The sequence below is a fragment of the Babylonia areolata genome, chromosome 23 (assembly GCF_041734735.1).
Source record: "Babylonia areolata isolate BAREFJ2019XMU chromosome 23, ASM4173473v1, whole genome shotgun sequence".
NCBI lineage: Eukaryota > Metazoa > Mollusca > Gastropoda > Neogastropoda > Buccinidae > Babylonia > Babylonia areolata.
In genome coordinates this window covers 3845896-3860271 of record NC_134898.1, presented here as the reverse complement: position 1 = coordinate 3860271, position 14376 = coordinate 3845896, and the positions used below count along the sequence as shown (strand labels likewise).

At 44.5% G+C, this 14376-nt stretch overlaps 1 protein-coding gene across 1 annotated transcript in view; it reads left to right on the top strand.

Moving 5' to 3' along the window:
• LOC143297971 (ubiquitin carboxyl-terminal hydrolase 45-like) overlaps positions 1 to 13136 on the top strand; it is a 39671-nt gene extending 26535 nt beyond the window's left edge. The window contains exons 15-20 of the mRNA XM_076610600.1: positions 1121 to 1330; positions 3215 to 3425; positions 5310 to 6269; positions 8586 to 8686; positions 11578 to 11855; positions 12677 to 13136. Coding sequence (XP_076466715.1) covers positions 1121 to 1330; positions 3215 to 3425; positions 5310 to 6269; positions 8586 to 8686; positions 11578 to 11855; positions 12677 to 12932 — 2016 coding nt within the window. The 3' untranslated portion in view covers positions 12933 to 13136. The remainder of the gene's footprint in view (positions 1 to 1120; positions 1331 to 3214; positions 3426 to 5309; positions 6270 to 8585; positions 8687 to 11577; positions 11856 to 12676) is intronic.
• The last annotated feature ends 1240 nt before the right edge of the window (positions 13137 to 14376 follow it).

Below are 14376 nucleotides of genomic sequence, written 5' to 3'. Positions count from 1 at the left end.
GATTTCAATTAAATTTTATTTTCCTGGCAGTGAAAGGGTTAAAAAAAAAAAAAGAAAAGAAAGAAAGAAGTATGGAAATCTGATTTCCTAAACCAGAATCCAATTTCTAAACAGCCTAGAATACAAAAAAAATATTTTTTGTTCCCGACATGAAAATGGTTATTGGATATTTGCAAGATCAGCATTTTTCTTTTATAAGAGAATGGGAGGGATGATGGGGAGAGAGAGAGAGAGAGAGCAAGCAATGGTCAAGATTGATAGAATGTGATAAAATACTGAAAGCCAATGAAAAATACTGAAGACTGTTATGACAGTACTGAAAAGGTTAGTTGAGGGGGTGCACAGGTCTGGGTATGATTATCTTTATAGATCATGTATACATACCATGACACATGTATGCATAGACAGGTACAGTTTTATATCTGTATTTATGCACGGGTAAAGAAATATTTCATCAGTTCCTGTAGAAGCCATTAAATCCATAGTTTCAGTTTCAGTAGCTCAAGGAGGCGTCACTGCGTTCGGACAAATCCATATACGCTACACCACATCTGCCAAGCAGATGCCTGACCAGCAGCGTAACCCAACGTGCTTAGTCAGCCTTGAGAAAAAAAAAAAGTTAATAAATAATAGATAAGCTTACATAAATAAATAAATAAATAAATAATAATTATGATATTAAAAAAAAAGGGGGTAGTAGTAATGATAATAATAATAAAATAATAATAATAAATAAATAAATAAGACAACAATGATGATAAATAAGCAAATAAATGTAAAACATGAAGACACACATTCACACATACACCCACACATGCATAACAGATATGCACCAAACATGCAGTTTCACAGATATGAAAGCACAGTCAAATACATATAAACGTACATGAGCTCCAACACACACACACACACACACACACACACACACATTACCCTGCACCTCCTTTACCCGCCTCCTCCACACACTCATTTCTAGTCTATGTATCGCAGCTTCCAAGGCACACACACACACACACACACGCACACACACAAATCCATAATCTATAGCTTTCACTTTCTCTCTTTCAGCAGGTATAAACCAGTACATGGTGTGTGTATCCATGCGCCTGTGTGTGTGCAGCCTCAGCGCCCCAACCAGATGGCAGGAGGGAGGCGCAAGGACAGCGTGGTGGTGGTGGCGGGGGTGGGGGGTGAGGGGGGCCAGGAGGAGGCGGTGGCGCCGCCATCGTGCCCTGTGGGGGTGGACGGGTTCGCGGCCGCCGACAGGGGGGACAAGCCCAGCAAGTACCAGGAGAGGAAGAACCGCCGTCAGGCCAGGAAGGAGGCCAAGGTGTGTGGGTCATCGTCTTCTGTTTCTGTTTCCTCTTCTTCTTCTTATTATTATTAGAATTTCATTTCCTTGGGGTTTTTTTTTCTCTCTCCGGCTGGAATGAGTCGTTTTCGTTTCTTTTAGATATATTTTATAGCCTTGGAAGCAAGGTTGTATTTTTGGCGAATGTTCATGTTTTATGTTAGTCACAGTTACAGTCGAAAAAAAAAAAGGGACAAATAGGATCATGCACATGCACACACATTTAGTGAAAACACACACACACACACATACGCACACACACACACACACACATGAAGACACACACTCACATGCACATGAAGACACACACACACACAAGTATGCACGCGTGCAACCCGTCCACCCACTACACACACACAAATACCACTTGTCCACCCACCAACCCATTACACACACACACACACACACACACACATGTTTTCGTTTCTTTTAGATATATTTTAGCCTTGGAAGCAAGGTTCTATTTTTCACATGTTCATGTTTTATGTTAGTCACAGTTACAGTCTAAAAAAAGGGACAAATAGGATCATGCACATGCACACACACACACACACACACACACACATACGAGAAGTATGCATCAGGAATGATGAACAGATGGCGCAAGAGGGCATGATGTATTCTACAGTGGCACATGCTTCCGATTATGTGTGCGGGGGTGGGTGGGGGGGGTGGGGGGAGAGATATTTAGATGGTAGGCGGGGTGCAGGCAACGAAATGTAAAGCACTTTTGTGCAGCGTTTCTGGAGAAACGTGCCACATAAGGGGATGTTACTTACTTCCGGGAGGTTATCGGCCGTAGTTCTCTCATTTTCTCCACATAGGCGGATAGTAGTTTGCACAGGACAGGAATGTCAGACCCCTGCCGGAGTCTGCACTAGTTGGGTCACGGTAAGTATGTTATTTAAACGTAATTTTAGATAGAAAATGTCCTTTACCTTCAGTATTGTACACACTCACGTGACTGTGTGGATCTGAACCCAGCTGGTGCCTGTCACTCCTTGAAGCAATGATCATAGGAACTAAACAAAAACTGTCTTCCATCACAATTGACACAATCATACTTGGCAGTACATCCATCCCTCTTTCCACGTCAGTCAGGAACCTCGGTGTTGTCCTTGACAATACACTGTCCATGCAAAAATTTATCAGTCAGACATGTCAGACCTGCTACTGTCAACTGCGACGCATCAGTGCTGTCCGGAAATATCTATCCACTGACGCAACATCTAGACTTGTCGTTTCTCTCATTCTTTCTCGCCTTGACTACTGTAACTCTTTATTGTCTGGTCTGCCTGCTTCATCCATTCAGCACCTTCAGCGCATACAAAACTCTGCTGCCCGACTCGTCCTCAGAAAGAAAAGATCTGAGCACATCACTCCTCTTTTGCAACATCTCCACTGGCTCCCTGTCTCACACCGAATAAAGTACAAGATCAGCACTCTATGTTATAGATGCATTCACAAAACTGCCCCTTCCTATCTCTGCGGCTGCCTTCACCTCTACACTCCATCTCGCTCACTACGATCGGCCTCGGATCCACTCTGTTTACGCATACCCAGATTCAAACACTTGACTATTGGCCGCCGTTCTTTCTCTGTTTCTGGACCTTGCGATTGGAATGAACTTCCTTTTTCGCTTCGTCAAGTCTCCACACTCAGCTCTTTCAAGTCTGGCCTTAAAACCCACCTCTTCCCAAAATAGCCTCCGTTGCCTGCCCTTCCTTGTCTTTAGTTTCTGCAGTATTAGAGTTATGCATGCGTGTGAATGACTGGTGCGAAAGCGCTTTGATTTGTCTCTGCACAAGATCCAGCGCTATATAAATACCATTATTATTATTATTATTACTCCTGTCTTTGCAGAGAAAGGGGCATCTGACGGGGCCACGGGGCAGCAGCGGGGGCCAGGGGAAGGGGGAGGAGGAGGAGGAGGACAAGGGGAGGGGTGGTGGGGGGGAGGGCGGGGGGGGGACCAAGGGGGAGAGGGAGGGGGGTCTGCGGGCGGGCGTGGGCAGCAGCAGCAACGGTCTGGACGGGGAGGAGGAGCACAGCAGCCCTCATGAGGATCCTTCAGGTGAGGAGGGGGGAGGACAGGGGGGGGGGGGGGGACGGGGGGGGAGGGGGAGGCAGGATGGGGGGTCTTTTGTTGGTGTGTATATGTGTTAGTGTGTGTGTGTGTCACACATACCAAGTGTATTTTTGTGTATGAGTGTGTGTGTGTTTGTATTTGTGTGGGGGGGCTGTGTATGAGTGTATGTGTGTGTGTTTGTGTGCGTGTGTATGTGTGTTACAGTTTGTGTGTGTGTGTGTGTTTTGTGTATGTGTGTTTGTGTGTGTGTGTGTGTTATGTGAATGTCACAAATACAAAGTGTATGTATATTTGTGTGCATCAGTGTGTGTGTGGGGGGGGGGAGTATGTGTGTATGTATGTGTGACAGTCAGTGTGTGTTTATGGAAGTGTATGTATGCCATACATCATTTGTGTGTGTGTATTGTGTGTTTGATAGAGAGAAAGAGAGCATGAGCAAATGTTAGATGTAAACATGCAATATGCAAACATATCTGTAACAATAATATATTGATAGCTTATCTTGCTGTATCAAAATGCAAATGCAAAAAAAACAAAAAAAAAACACCTGCAAATAACTTTTGACACAGAACTAAAACCAAGAAAAGTTTTAGCTTGAAGAGAGAAAGAATACTGCATGCTGATGAAACTGTGATGGTATGGATGGCGGATGAGAAATGGATATTAAGATTTCTTTCTTTTTTTTTTTTAATGAAATGAAAACAAGAAAAGTGCATATGCAGGCATATGTTGGTGCATATAATTATTTTCCCCCATCAGATTTTGTCTTTCAGTTGAAGTTCAGTTCAATTAAATTCAGAGAGAAAACGAGACAAGTAAATGTGCTGTGCATGGAGTTTACAAAGAGCGGGTCATCTGTGTCACTGCTGCTGCTCATATAACCAGTTGAAAACAAGGGGTCTGGAGGTAAAGCAGCTAAACAAGCAGCATTATTGCACCCGCCTGTTGTAATAGTATGCATTATTCAAGGTTTGGGTGACGGGCGCAATAGCCGAGTGGTTAAAGCGTTGGACTGTCAATCTGAGGGTCCCGGGTTCGAATCACGGTGACGGCGCCTGGTGGGTAAAGGGTGGAGATTTTTACGATCTCCCAGGTCAACATATGTGCAGACCTGCTAGTGCCTGAACCCCCTTCGTGTGTATATGCAAGCAGAAGATCAAATACGCACGTTAAAGATCCTGTAATCCATGTCAGCGTTCGGTGGGTTATGGAAGCAAGAACATACCCAGCATGCACACCCCCGAAAACGGAGTATGGCTGCCTACATGGCGGGGTAAAAACGGTCATACACGTAAAAGCCCACTCATGTGCATACGAGTGAACGCAGAAGAAGAAGAAGAAGAAGGTTTGGGTGGTTGGTGTATAAGCTCTGATACTTGCACATAATCTTGCAAACAAAACCCAAAGTTAGGTCACGCCCCTCTCAAAATAGCCAGACAGTGCGTCAGCTTTATTTAGAAAAGCAATATGGCTACAAACTTTAAGCTACTCTTGACAGGCAGTCTTTCGAAGAAAAGTCCATTTTTTATCATGTTCCAAGTGTCTGCTAAGATAATCCATCAAAGTTTCCTCCCTTGTATGTCCATGACAAACTTGTCAGTTGCTTGGATAAGCTCTACAGAAAACACACAAGTTCCCATTTTGATCGAAAACAGTTTTATAGTCATTGAGTTTTGTAAAGCGCTTTGAGCTCTATTGAAGAAAAAGTAGTGAAAAAAATTTTTTGGTTATTATTATTACTATTGTTATTATTACCGTTATTATGTAAAAGGTGTATATTTGTTTGTAAAGAATGTCCATGATTATATACTTGTTCCTGAAGAATTCATGATTATATACTTGTTTCTGAAGAATGACCTGTGATTCCAGACGCTGATATAGAAGACAATGTGGAGAGCGAGACGTCAAGACTGCAGGGGAACTACGAGAACCCCCGCTCCGTGAGCAGCACCAGCACCACCACCATTCCACCACCCCATGGCAGCAGCAGCAGCAGTAGCAGCAGCAACACCTTCCCCACCCAGCTCAACAACCACCACCACCTCCAGCAGCTCAACAACTGGTGCGAGAGCGAGACGGACACATTCCCCAGCAACCTGAAGGAGACCCACATCCTGCCGCAGCAGAACGCGGACCTGTCGCAGTCCGGGGACTCCCAGCCCTGCTCCCTGGACAGCCTGGGGGGCGGAAGGGGAGGGGGCATCAAGGAGGAGGGGGTGGAGGGGACGGAGAAGCTGGTCAATGGCGTCAGCAACTTGGAGCTTGACCACCACTGCAACAGCCACCTCCATCTCGACCACCATGACTCGGGTGTTTCCAACCACCTGGATGCCAGACCCGACACCTCCACCATGGACTGGCAGGGTCGTCGCCCTGTTCAGGACGCTCCTTCTGAGTCGTCGTCGGCCCGCAGAGAGAGTGAGGGTGGTGCGAGGGACCCTGCGCCCGTAACGTGTGACGGTGCTTCCGGGCTGGAGAAGGACATGGAGGACAAGCTTGTCATTGGTGGTGGTGGGGGGGTCGAGGCAGGTGGTGGTGTGGCGGTAGTGGGTGGGGGTGCAGGGGGGTTGTTGGCCAAGGGGGGCGAGAGGAAGGCGGCGCCGGCGCTGCCCAACCACATCGTGGGCAAGCCTCTGAAGGAGCTGAGGAGGGAGGCGCGGTACAAGTCGAAGACGACGCTGGCCCCGCGCTACCAGCCCTCGTCCAAGGAGTGCTCGGTCATGTCCTGCCTGCACCAGTTCACGGCCGCCGAGCTGCTGACCGGCTCCAACAAGGTCAGCTGCAAGATGTGCACCAAGCTGCGGCCCAAGAACGCCACCCCCCACAAAGGTACTGTACGACTGCTGTCTCTGGATGAGATTGTACCTTGCTTTTTTTTGTTACGTGTGTGAGGAAAGTGTGTGTTGTGGTGGTGCGTTGTTTGTTTATTTTTTTCCCAGTTTCATGGTTGGTTGGTTTTTGTCAGAGCTTCTATCGTTTTGTTTATTTTGTCCAGTTTCATTTTCATTGTTTTGTTTATTTTGTCCAGTTTCATTTTCATCGTTTGTTTGATTTGTCCAGCTTCATTGTTTGTTTATTTTCTCCAGTTTGATCATTTGTGTTTATTTTGTCCAGTTCTTTGCTTTTTATGGAGCAAGGAGCAAGGTGGCAGAATGGTTAAGACGCTTATCTGCCAACACAGTGTCTGTGAGGGTCTGGGTTCGAATCCTGCTCTCACCCTTTCGAACGAGACTATGAACCGAGGTCCCGTGTGCAACATGCACTGAGGGCACTGTCGGCATCAAAAGTGTTGTCCTCTGTCAAAATTCTGTGAAAAATCCACTCTTGATAGGTACACAAACATCTCTCTCTCTCTCTCTCTCTCTCTCTCTCTCTCTCTCTCTCTCTCTATATATATATATATATATATATCTCTATATCAATTCTATATCTATATCTATCTATATATCTATATATCTATCTATATATCTATATATATCTATATATATATATATATATATATATATATATATATATATATATATATATATATATATATATGTATGTATGTATGTATATGTATATCAACAACAGTAGGCTCTGCACATCTTTAACTCTGTCCATATGAACGGCGAAAGAGACGACGTTAACAGCGTTTCACCCCAATTACCATCATCAAAATATTGCAAGCGGAAGGCTCTTATACTGAAGAGGTGAATGTTGACAAAGAATACCACAATTCTGATGACAGAAGCTAAAGGTTGGGTCATTGAGACACCCACTGGACATCCAAGGGGTCTGTGTAGAGGAGAAGAGAGGACTGGCCGTACTGAATGAGTTAAAACTTGTATTCTTAAAAAGCAGCAAATTTTTGCTAGAAAAACAGCTTCTTCAGGCAAGGTACAATTTTCATTGTAAAAACAGCTGCTTCAGGCACTCAAGGACTGACTAAGCACGTTGCGTTATGCTGCTGTCATCTGCATAGCAGATGTGGTGTAGCCATAGCGTATATGGATTTGTCCGAATGAAGTGACGCCTCCTTGAGAAACTGAAACAGCTTTTTATGTGTAGAGAAAGTAAGTGTTACAATGTGTCGTCATTTGTTGGTTTATTTTGTCCAGTTGTTTTGCTTTTTATGTGCACAGAAAGTATGTGTTTGTTTTGTCCAGTTTCTGATGTCCTGTCATAAGAAGGAGAAAGATTGTTTCAAGAGAAAAAAAAAATTTCTCTTGTTGGTGATTGATTGTATGTTTATTTGAAAAAAAAGAAAGATGCCATGTTAAGACTTGGATTTTGATGACAGGAACAGGAAACAGTAAGCATGTAAAGATGTCTGATGAAGGCGTTTTCTCTCATGACTTCTCTGCTTGAACGTTTGCACACTTTGTTAACCAACAGCAGTGATCACATAAAGAAGAGGAAAATTCAGCAAACCTGTTTGTTAATCACAGTCATGATTATTTGAGTTTTATCAGTTAACTTATTCTGTTAAAAAAAATAAAATGTTTGGAATAAGTTAGAGGACACTGGGTGTTGTATTAGCGATTGAAGGCCTTGTAACTTGGTTCTTTAACTCACTCAGTACGGCCAGTCCTCTCTTCTCCTACTACACAGACCCCTTGGATGTCCAGTGGGTGTCTGAATGACCCAACCTTTAGCTTCCGTCATCAGAACTATGGTATTCCTTGTCAACATTCACCTATTCAGTATAAGAGCCTTCCGCTTGCAATATTTTGATGGTGGTAATTGGGGTGAAACGCTGTTAACGTCGTCTCTTTCGCCGTTCGTATGGAGAGAGTTAAGAGGTTGTTTATCTAGGCATACTATACCATGACCCATCCACTTGTGTAGACTCTGGCAAGGGCTGATTCATGTCTTGTGCAATCTACTGCTCTGCCTGAGTGGAGAAACTGAATGCACTTCCTGCAAGTATGTTTGTGGATGTTGGTTGTTGTGTGTGGTGTTTTTGTTTTTTTTTTCTCTCTCTCTCTTGTTTTGATTTGTGTGTGTGTGTGTGTGTGTGTGTGTGCGTGTTATGTGTGTGTATGTGTGTGTTTTGTTTTTTTATGACTTTTTAAAATGTATACTTATACAGCATCACTCTTAGTTTAGAGGCCACGTTTTCAGGGCTTGATTGGGATGTGGGATGCTTTGCTGTGGTTTCAGACAAAAAGGGGTCGGACATGGTGTACTCCAATGCAGCCAAGCAGTTTTTGATATTAACCCCCCCTGCTGTTCTCACCTTGCACCTCAAGCGGTTTGAACAGGTAAGGACAAAGGTGGGGACCTTTGGTTTCTGTCGCGTTTCTGTATGCACTGTCTGGGACCTTTGTTGTTTTTTTTGTTGTTGTTTTTTTTCCACCCCATCATCTGCACCGTTTCAGTGGCATTACTCCCACGCCGCTCATTTAGATTCCCCCATACACAGCCACACCCGGGTTCGTCCATCACAGTTCCAGCGTCGGCAGTCCACAGGGAACCATCGATGTTAGGTCGCCAGGAGGCCACACACCAGAGGAGACCCTGCACTGCTGCTGAGTCACTTCGGTGGTGTTCAGTGGTGCCTTTTCTGTTTTAACGTACTTAGGACACCACCTACTAAGCCCCCTACTAACGACAATAATGGCTTAGTCGCGGAGCCAGACTGAGTGAGCGTCCCTCCCAGAGTGGAGACCGCCGCCACGTCCCTCAAACAACAACCCCCCATGAATCTGCCAACACTGACGACATTGACAGGACTCACCCCAAGCACGGAAGTGGAAGGGTATCGAAACTGAGGTCACCATGTGAGCAGGGCATGAAAGGCCACAGACTTTGGGACTGTTTTGTTTTATATTGATGATTATGAAGGAGCACGAGGATGTCGATGAGGACTGCGTGACAAGGCTGTACTCTACGCTTCCTGTCATAATGATATCCCGGCGTAAACCAGGGACCTTTGTTTTCTATCACATTTCTGTATGCACTGTCTGGGACTGTTATTTTCTGTCGCATTTTATGTATGCGCGATCATTGCTGTCCTGCAGCTAATCAAATTCTAGCCACATCTTCTGTGCACAGTATGTCCTGGCAGCGATGCTGACACACTTCAAGAACTTTCTGCTTTTACGAAATGCAAAGAAACGTTTTGTGAATTCTAAATTGAGCTAGAACTTGCTGAGAAATTGATTCAGACGCACAGCAAGGCAGTCACCATTTACAAAGAAAGTTTCAGCAATCATGCAACCAGCCCGCCTATTGATGATGCGATGACCCCTGAACTACGGCCAAAACTGTGGTCAGGAGCAAAGGGTTTAAAACCTGAACTTGTGTCTGTGTGTCCGTGTGTCTGTGGTAAACTTTAACATTGACATTTTCTCTGCAACTACTTTGTCAGTTGACACCAAATTTGGCATAAAAATAGGAAAAATTCAGTTCTTTCCAGTCATCTTGTTTAAAACAATATTGCACCTCTGGGATGGGCACCAAAAAAAAAAAATGAACCTAATTATATGCAAACTGCATTTGCTGTTACATTTATATTTTTTGTATTCTCTAAACTTGGCACTTTGATCTGATATTCTGACCCAACAACTAGAGCAGTCATTATTATCATTTTTTGTTCAAACAGGAACTTCTTTTGCTAAGCATGGAAGTTTTTAATTATTTTGGAAACGTTTTGGTGCAGATAGTAAAAAAGGGAAATTACTCTGTAATTAATGCTAGGGGAGTTAATTTGCTTTAAACTGATCTTTCTCATCTTAAACATTACATTTTGAAATTATACTCAATACATAAAAAGCTTGGATTTTTTTTTTTTAAAGTGCATCATAAGATAAGATAAGAATAACTTTATTATCTCCAACTGGAGAAATTTGGTCAGGTGCATTATCACAACATAGACAAGTAAACAACATGGGGACCATAACTGTAAAAGCCAACAACAGCCCCAACAAATATTACGAAGATACAAATGTAAAAAATATCACATACATCGTTTCATACATACATCCACACACTGCAGGTAATAACTAGTATTCTTAATGTAAAAACAGAAAGAATTAAGAAACATTATTTGAATATAATTATAAACATAGCCTACTATACTGCACATTGATTATAATAGACAGATAAGATAAGAATAAAGATGAATTGCGGAAAACCACAACCAGATAATCAGCACACACCCGCACCGCACACCCCCCACCCCCCACCCCACCCCACACACGCGGATAACTTGATCAAACAAGAGTAATAAACATATGTTCTCAAATAAAAGCATTTCACATATTCGCTTTTAAAAACATTGCAATTAATTATTACATCGTAATTATTAAACAGAAATATATTTAGAATATGGACGTTAGCATTAGACATATTCATTGTACATTCATCCTGCATATTGCACATTATTCTTCCTACATATTGCACATTCATTATAACCAATTGTCACGTTTTAAGCTCAGTAAACACACACACACACACACACACACACACACACACACACACACACACACACACCACAACTAGAACAAGGTACAGCCTATCATGCACAGACTTTCACACGTCTCACATGAGAGTGCGTGCGCGCACACACACACACAGAGTTCTCAAGAATTTAAAAGGTGGAGTGAGTCTTGAAGGCCTTGCCTCTCTTGTTTTTTTTTTTTTTTCACACCCAAAGGTGGGCTGGAGCTGCTGTCGCAAGGTCAGTCAGATATTGGACTTCTGCTCCAGTGTTCTTCTGTGATCAGGGTTCGAGGCCCTGTTTTGGCATGGTGTTTGCTGGGTGCCCTTGGGAAAGGCTTTTTTTATACTCTGGTTTTCCTCACTCCACCCAGGTGTGAGGTTGTACCCAGTTTCAGGTTGGGGAAAGTCAAAAGGCTATAGGGATGGACCGTTATCAAACTTACCTTGGACATCTCACCGGATGGGCTACACCTTTGATTTGTCAATGAACGCTGTCTCTCTGTCTGCCCCTGTCTGTGTAAAAAGCTATGGCATCATTAATGTGTCAATAAATGCTGTCTGTCTCTCCCTGTGCCCCTGATGGCTGTGTAAAAAGCTATGGCACCTTTAATGTGTCAATAAATGCTGTCTGTCTCTCTGTGCCCCTGACGGCTGGCTTTAAAAGGCTGATGGGACGGATGTTATCATCTCTCAACTCTTGTCCCCCCAGGTGGGCTACATGTCTCGCAAGGTGAACCGTCACGTGGACTTCCCCCCGGTGCTGGACCTGGCTCCGTACTGCAGCTCGCTGTGCGGTGACGTGCGCGCCGGGCAGCGCAAGGTGCTGTACGCCCTCTTCGGGGTGGTGGAGCACAGCGGCCGCCTGCAGACGGGCCACTACACCGCCTACGTCAAGGTGCGCCCCAGCCTGGGCCCCCTCACCAGCTTCCTGCGCGGGGGGCCGTCACCGCAGCACCCCCCTGCCAACCCCCGCGACTACATCCGCCGGTCAGTTTGTGTGTGGTTTTTATGTGTGGTAGGTGTCATGTGGTTGGTTTGGTGGTGGGGGTGGGTGAGGGAAGGTAGGGTGGAGGTTGGTTGGTCGATAGGGGTGCGGGGTGCGTGTGTGTCTTATCTTGTAGCTCTGCGAGTACAGTTTTGATTGACAGGGCCTGAAACCTTTGGCTTCCTGCGCCCTCACTAACAGTGGTCTTGTGACCCCTGGGGTTTCCTTTTTGCCCCCCCCACCCCCCATCCTCACCACCACCCTCAAGCCCCCAACAGTTCTAAGCTCTTGGGTGTGTGTGTAGTTATGCATGTGTGTGTGTGTGTGTGTGAGATTCATTCTCAAGAAAACAGTGCCAAATGCAGAAATTACAGATACGTTCAACACACAAATTTTAAACGTGGCAGAGATGTTGTACACAAGCAAAATTGTTTTGTCAGATTGAAATGATTATATTTGATGATACTCTGTTAGAAAGTGTTCATTTCACTTTTGCCGAAGAACAAATGTGATAATAAAAAAATATATGGAAAAAAAAAGAAGTAAAAAGTAATGAAAAATAAGACAGAACGGCTACAACAACATTGTCAGCAACAACAACAACAAACACACACACAAACCCCCTCAGACCAGCTAAAACCAAAACCATATATCTGTCAATCCTGTCCTCTTCACAGGTACATTGAGCAAACGCATGTCATTGAAAAAAGACAGAATGGCTACAACAACAACAACAAAACACGTACACACACAAAAAAACCAAACCTAACAACCACCCAAAACCAAAACTGTACACGTCTATCAACCCTTGACCCATTCACAGGTACATCGAGCAAGTGCAGATAGGTAGCAGCAGCAGCAGCAGCAGCGGTGGTGGTGGTGGTGGTGGTGGTGTCGGCAGCGGAGGTGGCAGCGCCACTGTGGACGAGGATGGCAGCAGCGACCACCAGGTGGCGACAGATGCACTAGTGCCTCCTGGGAGGTGGTTCCACGTGTCGGACAGTCGCATCAACGAGGTCACAGAGGCCACAGTGCTGAGAGCCCAGGCTTACCTGCTGTTCTACGAACGTGTGTACTGAAGGGGACGACGCACGATGAGCGCGTGTCCGCTGAAGGGTGTGGTACGGTAATCGTGTTTGTTGCAGCTCTGTACCAGGGAACACCACAGGGCGTGTCTACTGAAGGGACTTAACGGTGATTGTGTTTGTGGATGCGGAAGGGAGGGGGGAGGGGTTACGGGGGTTGGAAAGTTGGTTAACAGGTAGAAGGAAGCATCATGATTGAAATTTGCGTAATTGGTTAATATTATTATTATAGTTATTATGATTTAGCTGCCACCAGGGGTTTGTAGTGAATTCGCTTTGTGTTGACAGTGATAGTTTTCGAAGTTTCTAGGTTTTCTGTTGTTTCGCTTTTTCTTCTTTTTTTTTTCTTTTTTTTAAATTTTTTTTTTTATGTGATATTACAATACCAACAGCCTTGGGAGCGTTAGTCCTTTGGTCGTTGGTTGTGGTGCTGCTATTACCTACCTAGATAGAGAGCTCGAGTGCCTAGCTTTTTTTTAACTTTTTTTTTCTGGAATTTTCGTTTGGATTCCTGTGGATTATTCCCAGAATCCCTAGCTTGGATTCAGAGAATCCCTAGCCGTGGCTCTGGGTGGGTTATTTGTAGAATCCCTAGCTTGGATTCCTGTGGATTATTCCTAGACTTCGGTTTAATTCCTAGGACTTATCCCCTCCAGGTCCTAGCTAGGATTTTCCAGAATCCCTAGCTTAGATTCCCAGGGATTATACCTAGAATCCCTAGCTTTGATGCGTAGGATCTTGTGCCGGTTCCCTGCACCCGGCTTTCAGCAGTGAGTTAACAGGGCACTGTTGACAAGAGGCAGTAGTGAACTGAGGTTCTATGTACCGTATGATCTCTGTGTCACATTCGTGTGAAAGTGCTTACGGCAGCAAAGAAGATTCTCCACGTCTTCTTCAGGAAAAAAAAAAGAAAAGAAAAAAAATCCAGTCAACTGTTTGAATAAGAGAACAGGGTTGAGTTGCATGAGCCAGTCTCGGAGCGCTAAGTTTGTTTAGCGATAAGAAATTGTCCAAAGTAGTGTGGGGTTACTCAGTTAGCGTAGACTTTGGGAATTTCTTCACTCTCAACCCTTTCACCGCCAGTCAATTTAGAGTACAAAATTCCCTTGTGGTATAAACACAGAAAAGACAGTGGCTAAGAATAGGGATTCCCCCTGCGATGTATAGAAAATATGGCCTATCCCACCACCGAATATTAAGAGCAGTAGGTTCATGGTTAACAAACCAATTAATGGTCAGCTTTCAGTGACACGGGTCCTCTACCACGCCTGTGCATAAATGCGAGCTTGGCGGTGAAAGGGTTAAGTAAACGTGGTACTGCTGGGATCGCTCATGCAGCTCAGCCCAGGTCCCAACAAGAACACAGACAGACAAATGATTCACCGATTGATAGCAAGTTGGACCAAGCATGCGGACAAGACAAATGATTCACCGATTG